We start from the raw sequence: 27,973 nt of genomic DNA on the forward strand, positions 1-27,973 counted from the left end.
AACATCACCTTTTTTTTGACATAGCAGGTGTCGTCTATACCTGCTTAGGAGACTCGCATCATTTGGTGTGAGCAGGCCACTGCTGAAGGCCTTTTATGACACTGTGGTGGCATCCATGGTCTTCTATGCAGTGGTGTGCTGGGGAGGGGGATGCTCTGAGCGTGATAAGAACAGACTAAACAGACTGATTAAAACAGCCAGCTCAGTCTGTGGCTGCCCCCTGGACTCCATGGAGGTGGTGGGAGAGAGGAGGGCTCTGGCTCGGGTTGCCACCTTTCAGAAATGAAAATAAAGGACACTCACCACGGCTGCCGAGGCCACAGTTCAATGAAGTTGTAAAGATATTCACAGATTCAGACTTCCAGCATCAATAACTCAGATAAATGTTGTCAAAACATAAACGATGCCTCTTTCCCATCATTGTAAGGTAGACAATGTGCTACAAGCCCAGTTTTATCAAAAGTAGCATTTTTTTTCGACATAGTATACTATGGCGTTTTTTGCGCCAAAATTCATGATGATTTTTTTTTTTTTAAAGAAAAACTTACCATAGTGTTTTTCACAGCCTACTTTACATTATTTCATCATATGGCACATTTTCACATGTTCAAAATCGCATTTTTTTTCGACAGGAATAACATTGGTGTCAGCAGGAGCCTGTTAAAAGCTGCAGTGATTTTGGTGACACGACAGAGTATCAGAGTGAAGTTACTGAATATCTGTGTCTCTCTTCACTGTTGCAGTGGTTTTACAATTTGCAAATGGTCCCTGTGCACTCCATAGACACCTATGTTATTTGTGCAGCTTGAAAGACAGCTACTTTTGATTAAACTTGGCATGTAGCACATTGTCCACCTTACAACGATGGGAAAGAGGAATCGTTTATGTTTTGACAAAGTATATCTAATGAGTTATTGATGCCAGAAGTCTGAATCTGTGAATATCTTTCCAACTTTACCATACTCGGGGTAACTACCACCCAAGGAGTGGTATATTTAATTTTGAAAAAAGCATTTAGCCATACGTAATGCTTTAAGTGCTTTATTAACACGATACTAAGAGTTTTGTATTGTTTTATGATCACAGGTTCTGTCTGAAAATAAGTGGCATCATTTTAAACAGTGAAACCAAACTAATGAAATGTAATGAGCAACCAGTGTGCAATACTGGATTCTACAAAAACATTAACAACTGAATGCAGAATACTGTACAAAGAAATCCTCTACAGACATTTTTTTCATCTAAATCTTATCTTAATACAATTAATGTATTGACATATTTATGTGTGTATGCATGTATTTACTGTTTTATTTAGTACTGTTAACATATCAGAGTGCTGAATGAGTTTTTCTTTAGATAGCCAAATCCATTTATTGATTACATATAGGCTATTTAATAAATGTTTATTAAAAACTATAAAAGCATTAAAAAATAATAAACAACTTAGGCATTTATTGAGTCACTAAAATACTGTAGAGTCTGTGGCCAAATCAGTAGGATTATAAGCATCCTCTGGTAAATTCACAACCATATACTGATGTCCCTTACCATATCAGCTTCAGGAGATGATTGGGGATGAAAAACTGTGACCTGCTGCTTGGGTTCTCTCTGTTGTCATGGTTCTCACCTGTTGGTCTCCTGATGCTGCCTTACTTCAGCCAGTCCACGAGCAACAGAAAACACAGTTTGTCTCGTACCCACTGCCAGGGGTTCCAGTCTTCCCAATCACGTTTGCAATTTTGAAAATGTTCTTGCTTCTTTGAACGCGGTGGAGTTTCGCTTGTAGACATTTTTAGACGCGCGGGTGCAGCAGCGTCTGTAAGCAGGAAACCAGAGACAGGACCGGGCAGGACTGGGCACGTAGACAACTCTGAGATCTATCCGCTGGACCTCGCGGGTCCTCGCTACGTAGGTCCTACGTGGAAGAAATTGGCTGCCCTTAATATTTCCTGTGTTTTATTTTGTTCATTAGACAGTTTTGATGAGTGTGTGACAGACGTGTGTGGGGCATTTATGAAAATACGGAACAATCTGACAATTAATTGTCAAATAAAGGACGATTCCGTATTTTAAGGGACGGGTGGCAACCCTATCTGCGAGGCCATACTTACATGCAGTGGTGCTTTGAGCTAAATGCTAACAACCGCTAATGCTAACGTGCTGAGCGTTTCATTTCAGTGTAATTGCTAATTAAAGCAAAACATAGCTAATTAGAGCATCACAGTTTTGCAGGAATGGTAACCTGATGATGGCATTCACTTAAAATCTGGAGTTTACCTCAGCCCTCTAGATTAAGCCTTAAAAGTCTGTGTTTTATTGTTTGTAATTAGCTTTGTAGCCATTGTTATTGTCATTATCATCTTTCTCTGACCTGAAAGGCCAGTTTACAAATTTGTAGCAGTTCATATGAGGACAAGCTCTGCTGAACACAGAAGCACAGAAATGCTGCTGAAAAGTTTGATACAAAGTTTAAATCTGTTTGTGTAATGATGTTGCACAAAAATGTTGCCTAATATCACTAAGTTTGCATATTTGCCTGGTCAAGGACTGAGTTTCAGGGTCACACTGGTTATAACTGTGACACAGAAGTGAAATTTTAACTACATAAAATGAATAGAGTTGAATTGCAAAAATCTTCTTTATATCTCTCACAGTAAAAGGTAGCATTTGCAGAATGTTTTGATTTTCTATATTTTTAACTGAATATTTTACTGTGTTTATGATTTTCCTGTGCCGTATCTGTTTGCATTAAATGTATCTCACTGCTGCATAATTAATTGTCCCACTGGGGACAAATAAGGATAACCTAATTTGACGCAACGGCCAAAAAAAAGTAGACCCAAAATTTGAAGCAAAAAAACTGGTGCATTAAAGTTCTGAGGCTGAAATAAAATTTAAGCTTTCTACTCATGTTGTAATCAGATTTAAAGATGTCGAAAAGGAATGTTTTGGGGGGATGTTTATCCAGAAAATACATATTTGTTACTTGTATGGTTTAAGCCTTGTATTCACAATTTGTCTTGGAAGGATTTTTCATGTCAATTAAATGAAAGAGAAAAGACAAATCTAAATCATTATTTCCTAAATATGACATAAATGAACAACAGATATGCTTCATGTGCAGTTACCAACTTTACTGTAATGGAAAAATTCTCTTTAGAGACACGGCTTCATCATTATCAAAGCGTCGCCTGACAGTTCTGACTAAGTTAATTAGAATTTATTCGAGCTACAGCGCTGGTGATCATTTCCATAAGTGTCTGTACTCCACCCTCACTTTGGAAAATCTTGTCCAGTTTGCTGAACTGATCGGAGCCCATGCTGTTAATGGTATCAGTCAGGTCAAAGGTCCTTCCTTGGGACTCGGAGCAGAAACCTGTGAGGTAGAGAGCTACAAATTAATTTCATTTGTTTCAGGAAAAAAGTATTTCATGAATGACAGCCTTCATCAGCCATGCTCAACAACAGGGCCGTGCAGAGACCTTTGGATGGGCAGGTACTCAAAGTCAAAAGGGGGCACATGGAGCACGAATTTGAAACACCATACAGAAACATACCTTACAATATAACTGGCTGAATTGCAGGAACCCATATTCATTGAGAATGTAACATGGAGACAGTGGTGCAATGGTTAAGTCTCTAGACTGCTGATTGGATGGTCAGTGGTTCAAACCCTGATGTGGCCAATAATCTTTTTAAATTTCATACCTTTTCAAGACATATACTGTATAGCCACGGATTTGCTCCATGGCGCTGATTCATAATCTGCCCTTTATTATTTGTAGTGCTAATAATAAAGTAAACAAAAAAAACTAAATGATGCAGAAATCATGTATTTAAATGTATTTGTGATTTTATTCAGTTTCACTATCCACTTTGCGCAAGACAGCAAAGGTATAAAAGTTATATATTTTAGATTTATGCATATTATATTTAATTTGTCTATATATACAAATGTTATGAACAAGTACTGATATCTTTAAATGAGAGGTTGAGAAAATCACAATTCAAATTCTTCTAATTATTATTGTCATTGTATTTATACTGCAATAGTCCAAAATTATGTGAAAATGCATGTACATAGTTTCAGTGAAATAACATCAGCTATGCCTCATTGCCTCTAGAAACACAGGAAGCACACTGCAACTCACTCAATAATACATCTCTCTGACTTTAACCATGACAACAGAAACATACAGAAACAAAAAGAAGCCTGGCAGACTTTATCCTCTCAGCACGCTGTGTGGTTAACTAGCGGCTATAAATGATGAGAGATGTGTGTGCAGAGTCACACACACACGCAGGATGCTCACTTCACTTAGTCATCTTGCAAAAATACGCCATGCACAAACGACTACCGCTGGAAAACCTCCTCAGCATCAGGACCATCAGTTGTTGATGTCTCCGGTTTCTAGACTAGCGGTGCTAGAGCTGAGTTACAGGGAACATCTGGACACCTCAGAGCAGTGAGGGACGTCTAGGTGGATCATGTGACCGACCGAGGGTAGATCTGAATTACTATTAATTTTATTTTATTTTTTTAAATTTATTTATTATTTTGGGCCTCAAATACTTTTACACACACACACACACACACACACACACACACGCGCACACACACACACACACACACACACACACTTACATAAAAAAACAAAATTAAATAAAATTTAAAAAACTGTTTTGACAAAAGGGCACTTTGGGCATCAAAGGGCAAAGAGGCAGGTGCTTCAGCCCCCTCCGCTCCCCCCTCTGCACATGCCTGGTTAAAAAAAAACAAGTGGAAACTAAGAATCAAATCACTGCTTAGAGATGTAAACAGCAATAATCAACTTTGTTTGATGGTAACCATTCACTTAGATGTGACTGTCCCGTATTCCTGCTGTCATGCCTCGTATAAATGGCAGAGGTGTATGCCAAGCTTCTAGATGTCATGCAGAAACACCTATTTGTGTAACATGAACTGTGATCTAATATAAATCTAACTAAAGTAGCAGTTTGTTGAAAGTAATTTGATAAAAATGCATTTTGCTCCTGGCTATGCTATATTAAGTAAGATAATGCTGCAGCTGCACTACAAATAAAGACACAACCTACAGATTCTTTTGAATGGTAAATTCTAGTATGATCTGTTTTCATCCACATACATTACAAGCATATAAGTAACATTTCACAAAATAAGTAAAAGTAAAACACACTGTGCATATCCACAACCTTATTAAACACAACAACACAGAACAGTCATGGTTTTAAAGCCTTGTAGCCTTTATGATTGCACTAAGATGAAAATTCATACCTTTTTCTGGATCCAGGACAACGGGTTTCGGTAAGTTCAGACACATCATTTGTTTTGTAACCTCTTCCATCTCAGTATCGGACAGCTTAGGTCTCCTACCTGAGAAACAGAACAATGGTAAGCAAAGGACCCATACAGCAGCACTGAATGACGCAGGCTCACCTCAGAACTTATACCGTAAGGAGACAGATTAATGTCAGAGATGTGGTGCTATAGGGATGGCAATATCTGCTTGCCTGCTATTAACTGTAAAGAAAATTTGTACTGGAATTTAATGTGTTGTAGAGCTTCTAGCATCTAAACTCCTGCTGCTGCTTATCAGTTGTGGACAGACCGACTCACAGCTCAACCGTATGATGCGTTTAGTTTACTGAGACTCTAGTAGAAGACTGAATCCTTTACTTAATAAGGAAGCACCAAAACAACAATGTGAAAATACTACATCAAAAGTAAAAGTACAGAAGTATCAACTGGCAAAATGTACCAGAGGTATCAAAAATAAACATACTGTAAGAGCCGCTTCTGTCTAATATTATATAGTAGTGATGCATGAATATGTAAGAAGCTGTATTTTACTGTTTACTGTGTGCTCATGGTCCAGTTTTAACTATTTTATACACAGTTGGTGGATTCAAGAGAAGTTCTGCTACATAGATTTCAATAGTTTACCTTGATTTTGAAATATTGGATGCTTTTACCTTTTTTTGCCTCAAAAATTTTTTCAAATAAAACCCCATGAGAAGTGTAGAGTGGAAATCTGTATCATATTATAGAAATTAGAAACAAGAAGCTAAGGGCAAAAGGTCAGGAGACGCTGATTTAACTGCCAATGTGCTTTATTCTGAAAGGTTAGCATATCTTCAATGTGAAGTTTCAATTTCGACTAAGAAATCGTTAGGTATAAAGTAAAACTTTTCTCTAAGCATAAGGTTGAACCAAACAAAAATTCTACCCCAACAATGTACTTAGGTCTAGTGCTTAGGTCAGTGTACTAACTTTCCACCACTGCTGTAAATGATAGAAGTGTGCCAACCTAAAGAGATTTTGAAATACTGTGTACAGCAACACCTCTACACTTAGGGACATTATAGTAGAGTGATTTGTAGGTTACTGAATTGGCAGAAGAGAGACTCAGCTGACTAAATACACTAGAGTTCCAGACAATTTCATGTTTTAAATGAAAACTCACACTTTTATCCATGTGCTAACATAACTACACAAGGGTTTTCTAATCATCAATTAGCCTTTCAACACTATTAGCTAACACATTGTAGCATTAGAACACAGGAGTGATGATTGCTGGAAATGTTCCTCTGTACCCCTATGTAGATATTTCATTAAAAATCAGATAGAATAGTCATTTACCACATTAACAATGCCTAGACTGTATTTCTGATTAATGTTATCTTCATTGAAAAAAATGCTTTTCTGTAAAAAAAAAAAAAAAAAAAAAAAGGGACATTTCTAAGTGACCCAAACTTTTGAACAGTAGTGTATATAATTTGAAAAAAATCTTATCTTACTCAGGAGCTGGACACCTTTGTATGTGCTTTGTCCAATGGTGTAATTTGCATAGAAAACAAGGCAATCAGGACAGCCGGTGTTCAGTAGGATGGCAGAACCAGGGTAAGGTTGCTCTGCAGATGCATACAAACACACACACAGATCAACAAAGACAACAATGGTTACTGCAACACTGGACACAAAGTCCGAATCTATTTGTGCAGGTACTCGGTCCATCAAAATGTTTTTACTGCATGTTTCCTCAATACTACTTACCCCTACTGATAGTGTTGTTTTTCAAGGTCAGTTTGGAAGAGACACTCAAACAAAGGCCCATCCTTTCACAAGGAGAAATTGAAGATTGAAATGATTTGAAATGGGGAACGACACCAGCGGATGCCCAAACAACATTTTACAATAACAATTGTTGAGTAAAATGTGAACTCACAATCTTTAAAATTAAGCTTTGAACTTACGTTTTTTGATTCTGAACAATATTGATGGTATCATTGTTGTCACCAGCAGTGATGTTCAGCCAGGTGGTCTCAATAAGCATCTTCGTCAGTGTTCTGGCTCCGGGTATGTCTGTGCTTTCTGCTATGTACGTCCATCTTCCCAGCAGCTGAAACAGACAATGTGTTGCTCAGTAGTGCAAGATGACAAATAGTAATATTAATGGACAGCGGGATTTTCTCTTTCAATAAAACAAAATGCAGAAAATGAGACTGTGAGAGACATGTGAGACTAAAGTGCCTTACCTGATCTCTTCCCTGGATTTCAAGAGGTTGCAGCAGACTTTCACAGCTGGTCACAGGAGCTGACTGACCAGCAGACAGAAGACTCAACACAACCAGAGCAACATGAACAAGCCCCATCCTGGCTGGCCTGCTGATTGTATGTGTCCAGGCTATAAAGTGGTGCTTTAAAATTACAAGGTTCAGCCCACATGAAATGACAGTTGTTTACTTATGCGGTGTGATTTGGCCTGAAGGCGGAGAAACAGAAAGTTCTTTTTTGTTTGTTATTTACTCAGAAAGGTGATGTGGCAAAAGTGGGGCAGAGTTTGTGTCCACAACACCACCTCAGGGATTTTCACCCCATAGAGCTTCTAAGGTTAACCACTGTGGGACTGGAAAAGATCACACAGGCTCAAGAACAATTACAGGGCCTATATATTGGAAATTCACTCATTTATAAACTGGGAGGCATGAGATAAAAGCTATGAATCTATAAAGATGCTTACTTCTGCCATTCCTTTAGATTCAGATGGATTCCCTCCCAACTTTACAGGCCAGTCAGAATTTTATCCAGTTTCAAGGTAGAAGCTAAGGAGCCAGATGTCGTGCAGCTCAAACTTTGTGTGATCCCGCCCCTGCTTCTGCGAACTCTAAAATACCTCAACCACAATCAAAGCAAACCAAATGCCATGCTGTGTACTGTGCACATTGTGCTGCTAATGTGGCTAACATTATATTCAGCTTTGATCACATGGCCACAGGTCAGAACTCAATAAAGATGGAAAACAATACCTGAAAACCGGAAACAAGGCCTGCGTGTTGGTGATTGTGTTTTCATGCCGCCTGCTGTGCTTCAGTGCAACTTTAACTCGGTTGCTTTTTACATCTGTTCGCTTCTCTTTTGCTTTCTGTGCTCACATACACTGTATTTTAATATAAGCAGTTTACCGATATAGCCGTTCTGATTTTACATATATTTCTGTTTCAACAGAATGAGTATGAAATAGTGACTGAAATGCAGCCCGTTATGACAGCATGTTAACCAGCCATTTCCAACATAGTTAAAATCCTGATTTTATAGTTATTATGTTGTCTGACAAACTCACCACACATGAGTTAAAGTGCTGTGTTATGAAATTGGTGATATTTACAAGTGAAATTACCACTCGGACAGAAAGTTAGAGGCAATAGAAAGGTCTGCTCTCACACACTGATTCACATCTGTGTTGGCTGTTTTGCAATCAAGTGTATATCTCTGCACTTTTAATAACAGGCACAGAGAGAGTCTTCTTCCTGAAGTGGGCGGGGCAGCAGCAGCTCATCTGCTTTTGAAGCTACAGACACAGTAACACAACAATATTGAACCATTTTTGCGGTATTTTGAGCTACAAAATTGAGAGACACATTCTGGGGGCATGTGAGCTTTTTATTAACTTGCTGAAAAGTGGCACAATATGGAACCTTTGGGTAAAACAACAACGTAAAAATAGCCCATTACAAGCAAAAGTCAGGCATGAAAAATCTTACTTAAGTAAAACTATATAAGTATGAACATCAAAATGTTACTAGAAGTATTAATGTAAAAGTGCTGGTTTGGTCACTGTGACTGGTTTATTTTTATATGTGACATCATTAGATTTTTAATAGTGAAGCATGAGTGTGTCAGCAGCAGGTTACTGGTGCAGCTGCTGCAGCTGGAGCTAGTTTCAACTACTTTATATACAGTTTTATATACAGGGACATAAAATAAATCTGAGGACTCATCAGATGATAAATGGGAAAGGAAAAAAGTTCAGATATGCAAATCAGTTTTTTCCTCTAATCCTCAATTTAAAGTAAGTTATTGGATCATTTGAACATTTATTGAAATTAAAACAAGAGAGAAGCTTTAGGGCAGAAAACAGTATTTTACACAGACATCTGAAATATGACCCCAACTACACACTGCTCCTTTTTGTGAGATGTCGGCAGCCGAAACAGTTAGAAAAGACTTGTTTAAACTTTATTTATCCTTGTAATCTAAAAGCTTCTTATATTATCCATTAAACAGAAAAATTCTGATAAATGTAGTTTCACACGTACAATAATACCGTCTAACGTAGTGGAGTGGAAGTATAAAGTAGCAAAAAGAAATGGAAATACTTCAGTAAAGAATTTGTACCTCTTAATTATATTTAAGTACTGCACTTGAGTCAGTCTGTTTAGTTACTTTCCACCACTGAAAATCAGTTGACAAACATATCAAAAAGATAATCCAGCACTCTTGTAACTCGATGTCCCATCTTGGCCTCCAGTAATGAATTGAGAGCGCTGAGCCCCTCAGAGGGCTGGATGTCATCTGGACACATTTCTGTTCACATACACAGTGAAAATTCATCAAACAGCTCTATAATGCATGACATTATGGAGGCACAATAAGTGGAGACAAGAAAATGTGTCAAAATTCTCACCGTAGTTCGGATCTACTATTATGGGCGACGTCATCCCCAGACACTCTGCTTGTCTCTTTAACATCTCCAGAGCAGCAGGTGAGACACTCTTTGTCCTGCCTGGAAGCAAAGAAGTTGGAATAAAGGACAAAACCAGGAGTTTCATTTAAATATCAAACTTTATATGATTTTTTAAAAAATACTACCATAAAGAAAATAATGAGAATCACTGATTTCGTCTGTGAAGTTTACATCTGTTTCTGCACTGAATTTTGTACTAAGTTGGACAAAGAGCTCAGAATTCACACACAGTTACTGCTCGGTTTAAAATGATTCCATTCGAAAAGTATTCATTACCATCATTGTGTTCATTTAAAGTTTTAGGATTGATGAATGTTTCTTACTAAACATGAGAAGACTGGTAAACGTATCTCTCCCAGAGATAATTTCTTCATAGGCGACCAGACAGTCAGGCTCAGTTGTCAGGTAGACTTCCTTGAGGTAGAAAGGTTGTTCTGTACAAAACGCACACAAGCACCACACACTAGGTTTGTATTTGAATGAAAGTTTCCTCGAAAACTCTGAATAATCTCCCTCCTTCAGTTCTTCACTCACCAATTAACATTATGCTGTTTTCAAAGGTCACATTGTATACTAGACTTGTGCATTTACTGTATCTGTGAGGAAGGAAATAAAAGTGACATTAGAACATCATAATATGATTAAAGCACCTATACATTAGTTGCTGCACCATGTGTATTTAACTGTACATACTTTCAGCTGCCATAAGTGACTTGTTGAAGTTTGCTGCAGAACAAATGATTATCTGTACACGGAGAGTGTTTTTCTGCAGTTTCCACTCACATTTCAGCATCTTTCAGCTCCTTGTTTTGCTTTACTCTAAACATATTTAGCAGATGATCCCAAAATTTTAATATATCCCGGTGTTAAAAAGTGAACTCATAACAACAACTTTACAAACTGATAATGCATAAATATTGTGATTACAATATCCACTCCAGACATTTTGTTAAAACAACTTTAAATGTATTTGCACCTAAATTATAGCAAAGCACATTATGTAGACATAAAAAAGTGAACACTGCAAACATTTTTTATTAATTATAAACTATGAAGATCTTTGATCTAGTGTGAATATGCTACAAAATGCTCAGCGCACTAAATTTCCCAAAACTGCTAAAATATGCAACTAATTGTTTGCTGTTAAGCTTGCCATGTGGCAAAAGCAAAACTCTTTACTGCAAATAAATAAATAAAATAGATATTAATATTTATTCTTTCTGCCATGTGGTTCAGACTGGAAATTTAGTTCTGTGGTATAGGTATTGGCTCCAAATGTCTTATTTCTAACAGCGGTGTGGTGAGAAAGTGTGGCAGAGGATTTACAATCTCTGGGTCTGGGTGAGAGTGAGGACGTTGCTCTGGGACGTTTCAGCGAGGTTCAACCAGGCGCTGGACATCAGGTGGCCCAGCGAGCGGCTTCCTGGGAGGTCAGAGCTCCCCCCGATGTACAACCATCTCCCCAACATCTGGAGCACACAGACACAGAAGATACTGTTGGTCAGCATTTCTCACTTACTGATGATGTATATTGATACAGTTTGACAAACTAAAGGACATATGCTTGGAGTCTAACAGCAGTGTTTACATTTGGAGCTCCCTTCATATTTTTCAAAGCTGATAATAAAACGACACCACATAGGAAGGTGGAAAAGCTTTGGTTCACAGATTTGTGATTTCAGGTCAAGTCTGCACAATCTCCTAAAAATTTATGAGGAAATTTCTGGAAAGAACTCCATAATTTAAGTTTTAATTATAGGGATAAGAAAGGCACTGTTAAGTAGGTATACACCTGCTGAATAAACTGGTTGCTGTGGCACAATGTAGCATTAGTTTTTTAGCCAGTGGTCAGCTGAACGTACAAAAATGTGAAACAAATACACAAAGACCAATGATGGCAAAAGTATACAGAGCATTTACTTAAACAGAAGTATTAATACAGCATTGCAAAAAAATACTCCATTATAAGCAAAATGTAGTTTAAGTATTAAAGTAAAAATACCGGTTTTGTCCCTTTAACTGATTTTTTTCATTATTATATTATTATTATTATTAGTGAAGCATTAGTTGTTAATTGTTAGTAGTATGCAACTGTTGTAGCTGCTGCAGGTGGAGCTGATTTAAACTACTTCATATATAGTTTTATATACAGGGACATAAAATAAATCTGGGACTATAAGGTGGGAGGTAATAACAAAAATTGAAGCATTAATGTACAAGCTTAAATGTGGACATGTATTTAATTTAATCTTTGATTTTTGGTGAGACATTGTAACATTTAAACATTTATTGAAAACATGTCAGACGTTTTAGGGAGATGACAGTTTTGAGGTGCTGTTAACAACCTGTAGACGTCTGAAATGTGACCCTGACCACACGCTGCTTTTTAGTGGAGCAATAAACCAATGGTACATACTGTAGCAAGCACTTTAATGAGACAAAAAACGGCGGGAAAGGACTGAGGCGCTGCAACATTGCAGGTTATTGCTATCTATCGCCAGACGTACCGGAATCGCCTGTTGTAGGATTTTACCACCAGTAGCGTTTACCTCCTGGTACTGAACAACATTACAGTTAGAAGCAGGAACAGGCTTTGACACACTGAATTAGTTTCTCCTTATAGATTCCTCAAAACAGCTTTTAGGTAAATTATGGCTCCAGTTTCACATCTCTTTAATGAGATTTTATAAATTGTGTTTCATTCAGAAATGAATGATTGCAGAGGTTGTTTATTTCACAGTCATTAAAGCCCTAAATATAGGCATTTCAACATGTAACATTTAGTTGTATCTGATATCACAGACATCATGTGTTATTGCTGACAGAGTTTTCTGTTTTTTTTTCATGATAGGCTTTGTATTCAGTCTAATAGTCTGTAAAAAGCCTCTGGGAAAGTGAAGCAGTAAATAACTTACATATTCTCTGCTGATGGCTATTGGTTTTACCACAGTGTCACAGTCGCTCAGAGGAGCAGGCCGTCCCAGTGCTAGGAGACTGAGCAACACGCCGACAGCAACACACTTCATCCTGCAGATGGCTCTTCTCTCCTTTGCTCAAGATGTTCTTCTGTGGCTCTCCTAAGCAGTTGCCTTCACACTGTACTTTGTCTCCACTTCAGGGCTGCACAAACTCCTTACCAAGCAGTCTTGCCTTCAGATGCAGCATATATTCATGGTCCTGTGAGCTGATGTAACCAAAGTAAACAGATGGGAGACTTTGACCCGTTGGAAGAATGTTGATCCGATCACATGTAACATGCTTTCCTTAGTCTCATTCATAATCCTACCCAATCGGTCATTGACACTATTAAACTCATAAAGCCAAACTTTATTTTAGTTTTTTTTTCACCCATTTATATAGGGAACCAGCTACTTTCAAATTCAAATTCATTTCAAACCTAGTTTTACATCAGTACATCTGTGATAACCTGTATTTAGCATTATAACACACTGTGACTGAGCTGTAAACACATGCAGGTGTTTATTATTATGTTACAGCAACTGTAACTCCTCCAGTTGGCATCTGTAGATGGAGACTAGTGTTTAAAGACATAATGAAAGAGAACACAGTTGTTATGAGCTAAAACAAACCTATACATCTTCTTGCATTATATTGAGTTATAAACTAATCATTAAAAGTTTATCTATTGCTTGTAAATGCTAAACAAGTGGGTTAAAATTAAGCATCCCATTGTTGTAAAGATGCAATGAAGTCTTAAGAAATATGATACACAGAGACAACAAAACATTTCAAACACAACCACAAGCAACAACGGATGATGCTAACTTTTCTTATCTTTGTTTAAAAGAATGTTCTTGTGCCCTTTAGTCCCATTGTAAACCCACAAACAAATGAATAAATAAAAATACAGAGCTTGCTAATGACAACTGTGCCGAAGACAATATAAAAGAAATGCTGGTTGAGTTTGTTTTGTAAATCTGTGAATGTTTTATCATCAGTTTCTTAATAAACAAGCATTATTTTACTGTGGCAGATGGATGAAGTAGAGCTAAATTTGACTTATTTAAAGCATCGGACGGCTGAATCTGCGATACTGTGGTATAAAGGAAACCAAACATAAGAATATTATCACCATTATGGGCTGCAGACAGGATGTTAGAAGAACCGAAGCTATCATGACTCCTAAATCCTTCCTGGAAAATCTTTTGTGGGTGCAGAATTTTCACATAAAATACTGATTTGATGTTTACCTGAACTCTGTCCCCACTGCTGATAACCCCAGCTGAGTTCTGCTAATTGGAAAACGTGACCAAAAGGTGCTGGAATCATGTAACCATTGAGTCCACACAAAGCAGCTGACCTGAGGTGCACATGTACAATAAATATTCAAACATGTGAGCTGGTAAAAAAAATACAAAAAAAAAACAAAAACGCACACACACAAAACACAACTTCTTGCATTTAACACTCTTATCTTTTTGTAGGAACAGAACAACCATTTGGACACAATTCTTTCGAAACCCAATTCAGAGAAAAGGTCGAGTTTTCAATAAAAGCTGTAGAAGACTTTTTTTTTTTTTTTTTTTAAACATATACTCTACTAGTCAAAAGTTTTAGAACACCCCAATTTTTCCAGTTTTTTATTGAAAATTATGAATGTTAATGTCTCATTGTACTCTGAAATGAAAGCATAGAATAAATAAACAAATTAATAAAAAAAAAAACTCTTCCCACAATAGAAATCAAATATTCTTAAGAAACTTCGTGCCAACTCTGTTGCAGAAGTTCTCATAAATGTGTGGCACTTGTAGGTTGCTTTGCTTTCATTCTTCTGTCCAGTTCATCCCAAACCAGCTTGATGGGGTTTAAGTCTGGAGACTGTGCTGCCACTCCATGATTTCAAGCTTACCATCTGGTTCTTTTTTCCTAAGGTAGTTCTGGCGTAGGTTGGACTGATGCTTTGCTTCATTGTCTTGCTGTAGGATGAACCTCTGACCAACTAGGAACATACCAGAGGTTACTGCATGGAGCTGCAGAATGCTGTGGAAGCTGTTTTGGTTCAGGGTTCCTCTCACTCTGTACAAGTCTGCGACCCTGGATCCAGCAAAACAGCCCCAGACCATCATGATTCGTCCTCCATGTTTGACAGTTGATGTCACACACTGAGGAACCATCCTTTCACTACTCGACGGCGTACGAAAATCCTGCTGATGAAACAGAGATTTCAAATTTTGATTCCTCAGTCTGAAAAAGTTTTTTTTTTTTTGTATAATTCTGGAATGTACATTATTTTTCAGTTTTGGGTAGCCTTTCCTTTTTTTCCAACCTCTGGCAGTTCACCACTTAACTTTGTATAATTTCAAGCTATTCATTGGACTTAAACTACTTGAATTTAAATTTAAAAAATGGAAAAATTGGGATGTTCTAAAACTTGGTTACCGGTAAATAAACACCCTTTTTGAAAAAAATAATGTCTGGGATGTCTTTTCGACAAAAACGAATCTTAAAATTTTATTCAGTCCTTCAAGACTCTAGAATCTATGAGCAGTGTATAAATATTTTGAACTTTTAAGTTTTAGACGCTTAACACAAGATGTCCTCTAGTTCATTGGAGAGTTCCGTCTCAAGGTATGTACACGTCTTAAACCAAGATTTAAGTCGAAAACTAAAACTTCCAACTTCTGTGCATTAATGTGGAAACAGGTTAGTGGTGTGACATTCAAGCATTCAACCTGAGTAATCTGAAAAACACATTTTTGGGTGGAAGAGGACAATCATTCTGTTAGTTTTAAAGATGCATAATGGGTAGATTTTTAAATTGCCAAAGGCTTTCAAAGATTATTATTGATTCCTTTTGAAACACAAACAGGTTTAGAACTATTTATTATAAGAAGAAAAGTCACAAAAGGACATTTTATCAAAAGTGTTTTTTAATTGAACTGAACTGACAGATTTCTCTAGAGGTCTTCATACAGGACAAGAACAAACAAACAAACAACAGAAAAAGATCAAATTCTGCTGGTCATCCTGACTATACAGTGAAATCTCTGAGTGTGACCTAATTGAACTCTGAAAAAAGGGGTTGGGAAAAGGAAGGAGGTGGTTGAAGACTGATTGATGGTCTGACTGGTGTCAGCTACTGACGGAAAGATGGATGAAGACGACGAGTGGCCGTCCCCTCAACTCCTCCTCTGCTCCATCCATTCTGAGGTGATGGTGAGGACAAACGACAGCAGGATGGAGGTGAATGGAGATTGATGGAGAAGAGAGTGACGGGCTGCATCGATCATTCTGCGACTTTCTGGTTTCGTTGGTCATTTCTCCCTTTCCGCTCAGTATGGAGACAAATGGAGAGATGAGAGACAGGAGGTGGTCGTCATTACTCCATGGCCTCCTGGTTCTCTTGGTCTGCGCTGATCTCCTCACTGGCCTCTTTGCCCTCCTTGCTCCTCTTGCTCTTCTTGTGTTTGTGCCTCCGGTGGCTGTCGCCCTCCTCACTGTCATGCCTCCTTCTGCTACTGCTGCTAATGGAGGGAGAAGGATGTGGACATGAAAAGGGCAGAAGAGGTGAGGAGAGGGGAGATTAAAGAGATCAGAAGGAAAGGAAAGGGCAGACGTGGCGAGAGAGGAGAGGGAACGGGAGGTGAGAAAGAAGAGACAGGTGAAGAAGATCAATAGGGACAAAAGGAGAGGAATTGAGAAGGAACAACCAGACAAAGACAATGACAGAGAGGCAGTGTGATGGTAAATGAAGGGAGGAAGAGGAGTTGTTGGACAGGAAACAAAAGGTTGAGAGAAAGTGGAAAGAGACAAAAAGTAAACATTTTGATTCACTTACACAGAAAGATACAGTTTGAACATTAGCTAAGCATCTTTCCTATAAAATTGCTGAGCGCTTTTCATTCTCATGAACTACATATGCAGTTCAGTGACGACAGCATCTCCAAATTTTTACAAATTTTTAAATCTCTCAGGTGTTGAAATAATTTTACCAGCAAGAAATAGACACTGGCTTAAAATGGGAGCGTATCGTCAGACTTGGCTAATGATAGCTCCATGTGTTGAATTAAAACAGTGTGGGACTTTTTAAGTTGTTTTAAATGGTAAATCTTTTAAATATGTTTTAGAAACGCATCTGATGACTACATATATGACATCCCACTGAAACACTTAAACTAATTTGTATGTTTCTGGTAAAAATCTGCATCATCTCCAGCTGATGATTCATGTAAAACACACAGAGATCAGAGACAGCTCTGTTCTTGTGTGGAGCTAATGAGGCCTTTTCTAATAAGGAAAGTATTTAAGATGTAACTGCCATGTTGTTCTCAAACTTGTTACTGTTTTATCCTCATGCTTATTTGATTTCCGCATATCAGTTTTGTGCATTTAGAGAAAATGCTTGGAGAACGAAAAATAACTGGTGTGTTTGTCAAACATTAAACTAATTTGGGAAACATCAACTGGATTTCCAGAGTTCAAACTTCACCAATAAAAAGCAATAAAGTACAGAACAGAGCAGTAAACATCAGTTTGAACTCCAAAAGCTGTCTTTGAGAAAGGACAGAAACACTACACATTTTTCCCTTCAATCTGTAAACTACAAAACTAATTTAGTGATCACATAAGCGATTTGACCTGGGACTTCATGATCCATTTTGTCTGTATGTAGAAAGCTTGTCACAAGATCAGAAACACATTGAAAACAACCCCCTGAAGAAAGCAATCATCGATCTCTTCTTATACCTGCGAGAGGACTTGTGGCGACCCTCCTCTTTCTCTCTGTGCCGCCTATCTCGGTGTCTTTCCTCTTTCTCTCGGCTCGACCGGTCGCGATGGCGCTCTCCGTAAGCTCGCTCCTGATACTCGCGGTAACGATACCGCTCCTCATCACTATGACGACAGAAACAAGAAGAGCCTTCACTTTATTACTGTTCAAAAACAAAGTGTTGCTTCAAAACATTGTTAATCGCCTTGTTTAGCACATTCAGGGGTTTTACAAATGCTAATAAAACCACCCTGCAGCATGTTTCATTTATACTGTGAGTGTCTCTGTGTTTTGGTCTGTCCCACCTGGTGTAGCTCATAGCTGAAGGGCTGTGCTCCCTCTCTCTCTCCCGCTCATGTGTCCTCTCTCTGGGTCTGTCTCTGTCCTTGTCCCTCTTGTCGTCCCGACGGGAATAGTAGTCCCAGGGTTTGGAGTTGTCCATAATTGGGGGCCAAGGAGGAGGGACACCTCCAGCCATGGGTGGAGGGTAAGCACCTTGGAGAGGTAAAGAAGAGGAGAGTTTGTGTTTAAATGTTTTAAGGATTGGTTATGGTGTAAATTTATTCATTTAATTCAAACATGTTAATAAACAGGAACACACATTGGATTTATTCTGTTAGTATTTGTTTGCACACATCTCCATTATCACTGTTTCTCCTTCATATCACAACACATCTCTAATGTTCCATCTCATCTCTTATTAATGAAGCTGCAGCATTTGTGTCACTAAGGTCAGAAAACCAGATCATGCTGTAGCGCTTTTTACCTTGAGGAAATGGGTACGGAGGCACAGAGCGTCCATCGTAACCTCCAGGGTGGCCACTGTGGAAACAGAGGAAAGGCAACATGATACAGATACTGTAATTAGCATGTGTGCTGTTGTACTTGCGTCACTGCAAAGACAGCAAGCAGCAGTGAACAGCGATGATAAACTGTGTTTTCCAAGTCCTCATACCTATGACCTCTACAGTGACACCAGCATGTTCAATTTTGAAAAATGGGTCTTATTTATGTGATGTTTAGTGGTTAAAAGAAACTTTTGCAATGCAGTATGAAGAAACAAACTATTTTTCACAATAAAGTTTTACTTTCTGATAAAAGTAGCAAGTGTGAAAGTCACTCTCAACAAGTCTGATGTGACACAGACCTTTTATACCATGACTATACAGTTTAGTTACTCTTACCAGACCAGAGTTAGCTAGATATCTAATTTACATCTACAGTTCCTTGTAAAGGAAGATGTTAAAAACAATATAGTTCAGGTACGTAACACTGCACTATGTGTCATCTCATTTTGATATTTGGAGAAATCGGTTTTAAGTAGCATCATATCACATTTTCACTTTTTCTCACTGATGCAAAGATAGATTTGCCAGCAATTATTTTACCTTTCAGGCATCTGAAGGCATTATTATTATTATTATTATTATTATTATTATTATTATTATTATTATTATTATTATTATTATTATTGTTTAATACAGCAGTGATGATAATGATTTGATGGATAAATTAAATGAATAAAGTGATATAGATATTAATGAGACAAGTCTTTGATATGTATTTGGGGTAAACCAATTTTCTTAATGATTGCATAATAAAAAAATTACTTCAAGAATAATTGATAAATTTGTCATTACATTATTCAACTAATTGATACAACAACTGTTGCTTTATATAAAAAAAGGTTGGGTGCAGCGTTTGACCTCTCTATGTTCAAAGCCATATGGAGAGAGGGTTAGGCTTAATGCTGGTTTTTAAAAGAGTTTTCATTTTAATGTTTCTATAGCAAAACTCTGGCAGTGCCGAGGGTAAAATAATTTCGATGAGCAGCTGTCATTGACATTGAGAAAGCAGTAAAGGACAATACTGGAGGCCAAGCAACTGTATTGTTTCAAATAGGCACTGGTTTGTTCAGACTTCCTGTAATTTAAGTTACTGCTGATCTTGCATCATAATCGCCAATCTTTGATGTTAAATGTGGACAAAGATTTGGTCTCAACATTAGCTGTCTTTTGAATGTGCATGTGTATGAGCATGTGTGTTACCTGTCCATAGTGGGGATGATGGCAGGAGGAGGCCCACTAGGTGGAGGAGGAAACCCAGGCGGAGGGACAGTAATGGGCAGCCCTACAAGACAGAGCAAGAACAAACAGGGAGAGTAAACGCACTGAAAACAGAACAGATTAAATATAAAAACCGAGTAAGAGAAGAAACTGAACTTACTGGGTGGGGGGATGAGTGGGGGTGCAGTGCTGACGTTTGGTGGCGGAGGGAGAAACGGAGGTGGGGGGATGTTTGGAGGAAGAGGTCCAGGAGGGAAGAAGGGGGGAATTTTAGCTGGAGTTGGTTCCGTCTCTGATGTGGAGTGTTCAGAGATCACCTGCACAACAGCAGACAGGAAAAGTCAGAGTAGCCACAAGATTTAAGAGCAGTAATAAAAGTACAAACCTCACCAGAGGAAAATATTAGTCTAGATTTTTGGGGGTTTTTTGGGGATTAAAAGTGACTGCTCCTTGTACCTGGATATTGTTGCCATCTAGATTGTGTCTGCGTCGCCCTTCAACCCTGCTGATTGTGGCCGTCTGTCCACCGATCACATCTATGGTACCGCTCGTCTTCCTAGAAAAAGAAAAGAAGAAGGCAGACATCAAGACACTGAGCAGTTTATTGAAACAAATGATACTTTTACTAAGACTTTGCCTACTTTCACACATACTAGAAGCAAACATATTCAGGAAAATCCATCAACTACAAATCAACATGACAGTCCTAAATAATTCCCACAGTTTCACAAACATGATGACAAATTACAGGCCGGCTGATAACCATAGATTTTTATAAAAGACTTTTACAGTCAGCATGTCATTGCTCGCTGTTAGACAAACTATGCAATGGTGACATTACTTCTAAGTGTTATCTCAGACCTACTCTAGCATTGATGTAAGGCATAAAACAGCATTCCGGCTGATTTATCAGTTTGACTCTTAACAGCCACCGCATTTAGAGTTTCTTTAAGACCTGTTTGTATTTCAGCCTTTCAGACATTGGAGACAAAACCATTTGCATCCATAAAAAGGACATTTACATACGGCATAGAATAATGACATTAGAGAAGAAGCCATCTTCAAAAACATTATATTGGTCTGTGTTTATAAAAATATTAGTCAATAAAAGCATTGCAATATTTAATTTTTTTCACTGAATACCTTTTTTTTAATCACCACTGCGATTATCTCCTAAATAAACATCCTGCACCAATGTCCCATGTTTCAGGGGCTTTCATTATGTAAATTATGACTGCCATGTTTAGGTTATGACATTTGTTATTATGTCCCTCACATAGTTAACATTCAGCTTTCTTTCTCTAACTTGTGTTTCCAGTAATGCACAAAAAGCACATAAAAAGCAAAAGAGAAGAAATATGGGCAAAAAAGAAAGTTCTTTGAAGTAGCACTGGGAGTGTTTCTCTTCTCACATTTCATGGTCAAGAAAAAGGCAAGGCCCCCTTTTTTGAAAAAAAAAAACATATACACATTACTACCATCAGGCCAATTCAACCTTGTAGGGACAAGGCCATGTCCACTTACGTATAATAGGACATGTCCTGAGGAGGCGGGCCAGTCCACTGAGGGGGAGAGATCCTACCATTTTGAAACAAAGGACAGGGGTGATGAGAGTAACATTGGGCATAACACACACAAACACACAGATACAGCCCATGGGAAGATAAACCTGGAGGTGGCCAGGTGTGTTTCTGTGTGTTTTCTGAGTTGAGATAGTGTCTGAGCATGTTGAATTTCAAAAAGCAAACAAATAATGTATTTTTCACTGAGCAGTTTCCTCCAAAATAATCAGCTCTGGGTGGCACACAGATCAGCCATGACTAAAATGTAATCCTCTTCCTTCCTCTGAAGATGGAGAGTTAACTGTACGTGTTGTGAGTCTCTTCCTCTTTACTCTTGTTTTTAGTATCATCATCCAGCCCTCTATTGCCCAAACACATCACTGACTTATCTACTTTATATACACTTCATATCTATTGAAAGCTGTGAGTGTGTTTTATCCCAGACATTTAAAAAGTGAAGATAAAAGGAAAAGTATACCTGGTGACCTGACTGACAGCAGACTTGTACAGGTTGACGGGAGAAGTGAAGTCTGGTTTGGAGGTGTGAACAGGCAAACTTGACAGGTCCTTTTCATTACCTGTCCTGCCCTGCTGAACCTGAAAGAGCCAAAATAAGCATCATAATGTATTTCTGTCATAGCAGACAGTTAATATTGATTTAAGGATATATATAACCAAACAATTAGGGAATAACAGTACACATAATTCACAGTTTTTAGTAGAACAGCAAAAACAAAAGAAATGTATACAATAACATTTTTGTCAGACATTCAGAAAAATGTAAACATTGACAAGCAAAACACTGTATGGAATTTTTACTCTAGCAAATGTCAGTAATTTTCTATTTTAGGACTCTGCCCTGTTTATTCCTAAGTATTAAGTAAATCTGAATATTGTCCATTAAGATAAAATATCCATAATTAAATTAAACTGAACATTAACAGTGCAGTTTCAGCTGCAATACTGCACAGACTGTCAACACTGAGGACACACATAGCTTGTCACTGGACAAAACCAAAAAGGGGTGGCAGTCAAATGATTCGTACAGTGAGACCAGAAAAGTTGCAAGTTCTTGCCATGGAGTAAAGCAGATTAAAATGTGTATTCAGTTAATATATTGTATAACATTCATAAATAAAACCTGCACAGTGTCTGCCAGGCTTTCAAGGCTAACCCTACAAGCATGCTATAGCTGAAAGAGAAAACAATTAGCGAACACCACAACATTCCAGGTGGAACTCGAGCTCTACAGTCTCTGTTCCTGCAACATGTAGAGATATAAACAGGATTCTGAAAGTAACCTTTTGGATTACAGGGATGAACAAATAGTTCAGGATAAGAACATGTACTGTTACACCTCCATCAAACAAGGTTTTTCTTAATGCAGTCTCTTTACAGTAATGTAGAAATACAGGTGATAGATATACATGAAAGGAGAGTAAAATGCTTACTTTTCTTAATGTTTCTCTGACTTTAAATGGGGTAATGTGTTTCTTATAATTACATTTTCAATTAAAGAAAGCAAAGAACGAGATGTGATAACACATTCAGTATTTTAGGCAAACTACTGTGAAGAGAGAGAGGTGCTTAAGAAGAAATAGAAAGCTGATGAAATGTAGAGCAAGTTGAAGTAAACAAGCAAAGACAGTGAGCCGAGGTTTCTTACAGTGATCTTGCTTGTGACTGAACCAACTGTGGAGACCTCCAAGCCCATACGTAGCCTCTTCTGCTTCTCACAGTAAGCCTTCCACGTGTCTTCATTGAAACCGTAGTTAAAGTAGTCCGACAGATCCGCTCCTTCACATAGATAAAAAAACAAACAAACAAACAAAAAAAACACATATTTTGTGAAATACTGTATAACAGAAGCCAGGAATTAAGCTCCACATATTTCATTTTCAGTTTGTTTAAAGAATGTATCTGACAACAGATGCAGTTTTTCCATAGTAGATGAGGGCTAACAGAGCTATATCATACTATCCTACCATAATGTTTCTATTAAACACTAATTATTGACCATTACTATAGACAAGCTTGGAAAATACTGTATATTATTACCTACAGTTTTTTTTTTTTTCCCGTAAAAGTTGTGATGCAGACTGTTCCAAACACTGCAAAAACATCAGCTCTCGTTTTTAGGGGTGGACTAAAAATGTCGCTAAACATGACATGACATGACAACACACACACACACACAAATACACACACACCTGGCTTCCTCCAGGGTTTCTCTTCAAAGGACTCCACGTCCACCTCCAGGACTGGAACGCCATTAATGTTCCCAGGTGCATCAAGATCTACTCCTTTCAGCTTTGTGGCTATTGAAACAACACAACATGTTACAGGATGTTCACAGAGTAAGAAAAGAGCAGATTATAGTGATTTTTTTTCTAGTACTGCTTTATGGCAAATAAAATCACATAAGGTTTAACTAATAAAGTGACACCTTGTCCATAGGGTCTGGAGCCTGTTGTCTTTATGTTGAGGTTGACAGGTGGAGCTCCGTAAGGTCTGCAGAGGGAAATAACCAACAGTACAACCTGTGAGCAACATTACAACATCACCTCTGAAGTACAGTAAATAATATTTAGTTCATACTTTTAATAGTATTTTTATTTTCTTTCATGTTATCCATCTAAAGTTGGATATAAAACTAAACGAAGTGTACAAAAAGTGAAGGAGACTGAATAGTTTGCGAAGAGACTGCCCACTCTTTTGTGGCAACAATTCTATTTGAACTATAAAGAGACAGACTAATGCTGGGACTAGACTGCAGGAGTTTGAAATTCCGAACAGATTTTGAAATGGAGTCGCATCACAAACATAAAGCAAAATTTCACAGATATTCTTCTATCTAATCTCAGACATGCACACACTAGAAGATTACTCACCTGACCTCACTGGGAAGTAAATGTAAACAAAAGGGAGACTGTGGTGCAACAAAGTGCCTCGAGGGCTGGAATGTTAGCTTTGCTTTGTAACAGTTTGCACTGCTTCAGACACATGAAAATCATTAACATCCAGATTTTAACTCGTAAATAGATAGGAAGTTTGTGAGCAACTCTAGAGATGTAAGAGTGTATCTGCAAACTCCTAACATCTTATAGTATCTAATGGGAGAGATGCACAGTTTCTTTTCTCCATCTTTATCACTTACATTAAACATATTAAGTTGCATTTTTACAGCAGGTCAGCAGCTACAGATCCCGTATCCTAAAACATTCCCCCAGTAGCTTATTTGAAGTAGCCAGTAACTGTTGCAATCATCTATAAAACACCACAATGTGACTGAAACCTACGTGTATTGTGGAGCTCCAGTTTTTATGTCGCCAATGGTGACGCGGACATCATCGTCGTCGTCATCACTGTCGCTATCACTGTCCACATCTTCCCCTGCAGCTTCTCCAGGGGCCTGAAAGTCCAGAAAACACAAGGATTAGATGTGTGATAACCATGAATGCAAAGTTTCTGAGAAAACAACAGTGAGAGGGTATGGGTACTTGGACAAACACAAAACAGACAAAAAAGGTGCATGTCACAAGAATTTCCTTTAGTAATAATAAAGTTTGATCTTATCTTGCATCTCAAGACCGTGTGCAAGTACGTTTCCTACCTCAGAGGCGACTCCATTTCCTGTAGTGTGTGGGACAGCATCGTCTGCTGGAGCATCAGCAGGTGCACTGCAGAAAGAATAAAACATGAGACACAGTGTTTCTGTAATTTACAAACACATAAAACCAAACATTCCATATATTCATTAAAAACACAGAAAATAATAGTTAAATAGGCAGTTTTGCAATATATAATGATACACAAAACACACAAAAAAACTCCCTAAGGATAAAATTTCATTGGAAACAAGTCCACAAAATTGAAAACTACACATGGAGAATTAACTTATTTTTGGCAACATTGTAAAAAATTTTGGGAAATAGATCTTCCAAACACTGTGTGAATAATGTAAGATCTGTATTAGAATACACCACTGCATGTACTTATACATTTGCCTCCTGCCCTGATGGAAGTTACAGGCTGGCAAGAGTTTTAATGTGCTTCACTTTTCTGATATGAATATTAACCACTAGTATAATCAAGTCTACTCGCATGTTAGACCAAATTAACAATAACAGTCCTGTTGAAAAACTAGTACTCATTAACCTTTTGTAAACATCATTTTAGGACATTAACTTTACGAAAGGTGTTTCTGATTCATTGCAGGGTTTTCATAATACATTGCTTTGCTATGTGGGTGTTTATTCCTAAAACAGCTTTTATTCTGCAAATACATCTTTCATTTTGAATGCAAACAGCTGTATTGTTGGAGTTTTCTTAGGTTTGTAAATAACTTAGTTACTTAACTAACTTAAATGTTTGTGTTGGTTTGGGTGAAGGCTAGTTACCTGACGGCAGCATTCAATTTGGCTTCTTCATCCTCTTCTTTACTCTCCGACTCATCTGAAACAAAATTAAATGCAAAAAAGTTCTGTATTATCAAGCACTGGAGACCATCAGCTGTTAATATCAATCAGACGATCAAATTCTAACTTAATAACAAAGCCTGAACAATAAACAGGCAAGAAACACATGCTATAATTATTTTCCGATATGAGTCACCATTGTAGTGTAAGCTGTACTTGTGCATTTACTTTCCACTAAGAAAAAAAGAAAGTAAAATGATTATGTAATTTCTGCTGAGGTTTACATCAAATATGCAAGATGATCTGTAGGTCAAAACATTGCTGTAGCATCACTATGCTTAGTTTGTAATGGCATGCTGGGGTAATTTTTTTTTTTTTTTTTTTTAAATGTTTTTTTGAGGATGTTATGATTTCGATAATATCTCGCTTATTTCTTTTTGACAGAAATAATACTAGCCAATTCATATCCCGGACACTACATTACCATATGCCAGAATTATCATTAATTACGTTTCCTTGGGTCATGCTGCTGCAATAGGCCGACAAAAGCAAACCGAACAGGCGCTGCTAGCTTAGCTTCGAGGCTAACGCTCCATAGCAGGCTGTGTTTTATGCTGGTTAGCAGCTCATTAACTGAGTAGCTGTCACATTTATCACCGTCTCTGTCGATTAGGAGGAATTCAGCTTACGGACAGGTGTTTTTTTCTTTGTTTTTATTTTTACCTCCATACAGCCATTCCTCCTCCTCATCTCCAGCGCTGGCATCAGTGGTGGTTGTTTTGTCCGCTTCCTCCGCAGACATGTTCAGCTAACACGGAGAGCTAAACCACCAGCAGCCGCAGCGACAACAAGCTTCGACAAAGCTTATAAATGCAAAAATACGACTATGATATCCCACTTTAGCGGGGAAACGTGGTTATGTACATAAATTTGGACTTCATAGGTTCATATTCAACCCTTGCGAGTCAAAGTGGACCCGGAAGAGACTGTTGGCGTCCCGCTAAGGTCAACGTGTGGCGGCGGAAAGCAGAGCGCCCCCCGGCGGACAGGAAGACCGTCCAGCCGAGGAGGCCGCAGGCTCAGGGCCGCAGCAGTAGGACCCATTTATTCACGACCAAAAGTATAAACGAAGATAAGTCATAATCTGATCAATTCTGTCCATTTGTTTTCTAAGATTTTTTTATTTCACTTTTTCACATGTTTTCTTGTTTTCTTGCTAATGTTTTAAACAGAAGTAGTTTAAAGGTATTTTTGATGAAATATTTTGAAAGTATAAAATGCATTTTTACTTTTATCATAATATACATTTGCACAGTTTCCTTTACTATTTGCATGAGAGTCATATTAAGGGGTATGCATTAGTTTTAAAAACATGTTTTTTCTTTAATATGTGAAAAGAGAACATCTTGGTAATATTCAAGGCATCTAAAAATATGTTTTTCATATGTATTATGCAACATTAATATTGCAGTTAAAGTAATAGCAATATCCAATTTTGAAAACAATGTTAATCTTATATTTCCCCCCAGGGGCGTCTTCCCCCCTTTGAAGGTTTTATATTTAGTTTTGTAAAACCAAAGTTGCAATCTGTCATGATAATGATGACAATAACTACACTCTAAGTTTCTAATCTGTATTGGAAGTACGATGGTGAAATGGTAAATAAGAGTTGGGACAGGGGTACCCACACTGCTGAGGACTCTTCCAAAGATACAGTTCTGTAGGTCTGCAGGTAAATAGGCCACAATCCAGGAGACTATTTCTGTTCATCCTCCTCATCTTCTCACCAAGCATCCCCTGTTAATTAAATTAAAGGTGCTTCAAAGAGCATGGTCCTTGCAGTTGCATCAGATATGTCCAGATGTGCATGCTCTCTCTGGAGCATGTAGAGGAGCATATAATCCACATGGATATTAGGCTGGTATGCAAACTGTAGAGGATCAATACACAGAGACACCATGGGGCTGATGCAAATAACAACTAGTCTCATCAGCGAGTAATAGTAGCATGGAACGAACCTTTTAAACTATTAACAGTTTGACAGAATGTGGTATTTTTGGTGGAATAAACCATTTAACTCCTAACACAGGTCCTAGAAAAGTAAGTGCAGTCCTGAAACTGCAGCCTCCTCTGCTGCAGACACTCGAAATTG

At 37.9% G+C, this 27,973-nt stretch overlaps 3 protein-coding genes across 6 annotated transcripts; all 3 read right to left on the bottom strand.

The window, feature by feature from the left end:
- Positions 1 to 3,119: 3,119 nt before the first annotated feature.
- LOC111569820 (uncharacterized) lies at positions 3,120 to 7,717 on the bottom strand. The gene is made up of 6 exons (XM_023272216.3): positions 7,558 to 7,717; positions 7,276 to 7,421; positions 7,076 to 7,137; positions 6,820 to 6,933; positions 5,297 to 5,395; positions 3,120 to 3,376 (listed from the first exon to the last, which is right to left on the bottom strand). The coding sequence occupies exons 1-6, from the start codon at positions 7,672 to 7,674 to the stop codon at positions 3,210 to 3,212; spliced, it is 705 nt and encodes a 234-aa protein (XP_023127984.1). The 5' UTR covers positions 7,675 to 7,717; the 3' UTR covers positions 3,120 to 3,209.
- Positions 7,718 to 8,941: 1,224 nt separating this feature from the next.
- Positions 8,942 to 13,215, bottom strand: LOC111569828 (uncharacterized). Its single transcript, XM_023272226.3, has 6 exons — positions 12,962 to 13,215; positions 11,373 to 11,515; positions 10,581 to 10,642; positions 10,370 to 10,480; positions 9,987 to 10,085; positions 8,942 to 9,886 (listed from the first exon to the last, which is right to left on the bottom strand). The coding sequence occupies exons 1-6, from the start codon at positions 13,070 to 13,072 to the stop codon at positions 9,762 to 9,764; spliced, it is 651 nt and encodes a 216-aa protein (XP_023127994.2). The 5' UTR covers positions 13,073 to 13,215; the 3' UTR covers positions 8,942 to 9,761.
- A 2,704-nt stretch (positions 13,216 to 15,919) lies between these two features.
- Positions 15,920 to 26,814, bottom strand: fip1l1b (FIP1 like 1b (S. cerevisiae)). 4 transcript variants are annotated; one of them, XM_023272213.3, is made up of 16 exons: positions 26,545 to 26,814; positions 25,804 to 25,858; positions 25,017 to 25,083; positions 24,703 to 24,815; positions 23,850 to 23,914; positions 23,614 to 23,721; positions 23,070 to 23,200; positions 21,882 to 22,000; positions 21,366 to 21,419; positions 20,298 to 20,397; positions 20,002 to 20,158; positions 19,824 to 19,905; positions 18,542 to 18,597; positions 18,081 to 18,270; positions 17,754 to 17,900; positions 15,920 to 16,528 (listed from the first exon to the last, which is right to left on the bottom strand). In XM_023272213.3, exons 1-16 carry the CDS (start codon positions 26,621 to 26,623, stop codon positions 16,387 to 16,389), a joined length of 1,665 nt encoding a protein of 554 aa, XP_023127981.1. In that variant the 5' UTR covers positions 26,624 to 26,814; the 3' UTR covers positions 15,920 to 16,386. The 4 variants fall into 4 exon arrangements, with proteins under 4 accessions (XP_023127981.1, XP_023127980.1, XP_023127983.1 ...); XM_023272212.3 differs by having other exon boundaries at positions 15,920 to 16,531; XM_023272215.3 differs by lacking the exon at positions 21,366 to 21,419.
- Positions 26,815 to 27,973: the final 1,159 nt, after the last annotated feature.

This window comes from Amphiprion ocellaris, chromosome 4, assembly GCF_022539595.1.
Source record: "Amphiprion ocellaris isolate individual 3 ecotype Okinawa chromosome 4, ASM2253959v1, whole genome shotgun sequence".
In the NCBI taxonomy this organism is placed as follows: Eukaryota; Metazoa; Chordata; class Actinopteri; family Pomacentridae; genus Amphiprion; species Amphiprion ocellaris.

Excerpts from the sequence above, each read along its gene's own strand:
- LOC111569820 (XM_023272216.3), bottom strand. The coding sequence starts at position 7,674 with ATGGGGCTTGTTCATGTTGCTCTGGTTGTGTTGAGTCTTCTGTCTGCT. Across the intron at positions 7,138-7,275 it reads ATTGTTCAGAATCAAAAAAC|GATGGGCCTTTGTTTGAGTG; the intron begins GTAAGTTCAAAG and ends TCCTTGTGAAAG. Across the intron at positions 3,377-5,296 it reads TGTCCTGGATCCAGAAAAAG|GTTTCTGCTCCGAGTCCCAA; the intron begins GTATGAATTTTC and ends TCTACCTCACAG.
- LOC111569828 (XM_023272226.3), bottom strand. The coding sequence starts at position 13,072 with ATGAAGTGTGTTGCTGTCGGCGTGTTGCTCAGTCTCCTAGCACTGGGA. Across the intron at positions 11,516-12,961 it reads TAGCCATCAGCAGAGAATAT|ATGTTGGGGAGATGGTTGTA; the intron begins GTAAGTTATTTA and ends TGTGTGCTCCAG. Across the intron at positions 10,481-10,580 it reads AAACAGCATAATGTTAATTG|AACAACCTTTCTACCTCAAG; the intron begins GTGAGTGAAGAA and ends CGTTTTGTACAG.
- fip1l1b (XM_023272212.3), bottom strand. The coding sequence starts at position 26,623 with ATGTCTGCGGAGGAAGCGGACAAAACAACCACCACTGATGCCAGCGCT. Across the intron at positions 20,159-20,297 it reads TAGATGGCAACAATATCCAG|GTGATCTCTGAACACTCCAC; the intron begins GTACAAGGAGCA and ends GCTGTTGTGCAG. Across the intron at positions 19,906-20,001 it reads CCCACTCATCCCCCCACCCA|GGCTGCCCATTACTGTCCCT; the intron begins GTAAGTTCAGTT and ends TCTGTCTTGTAG.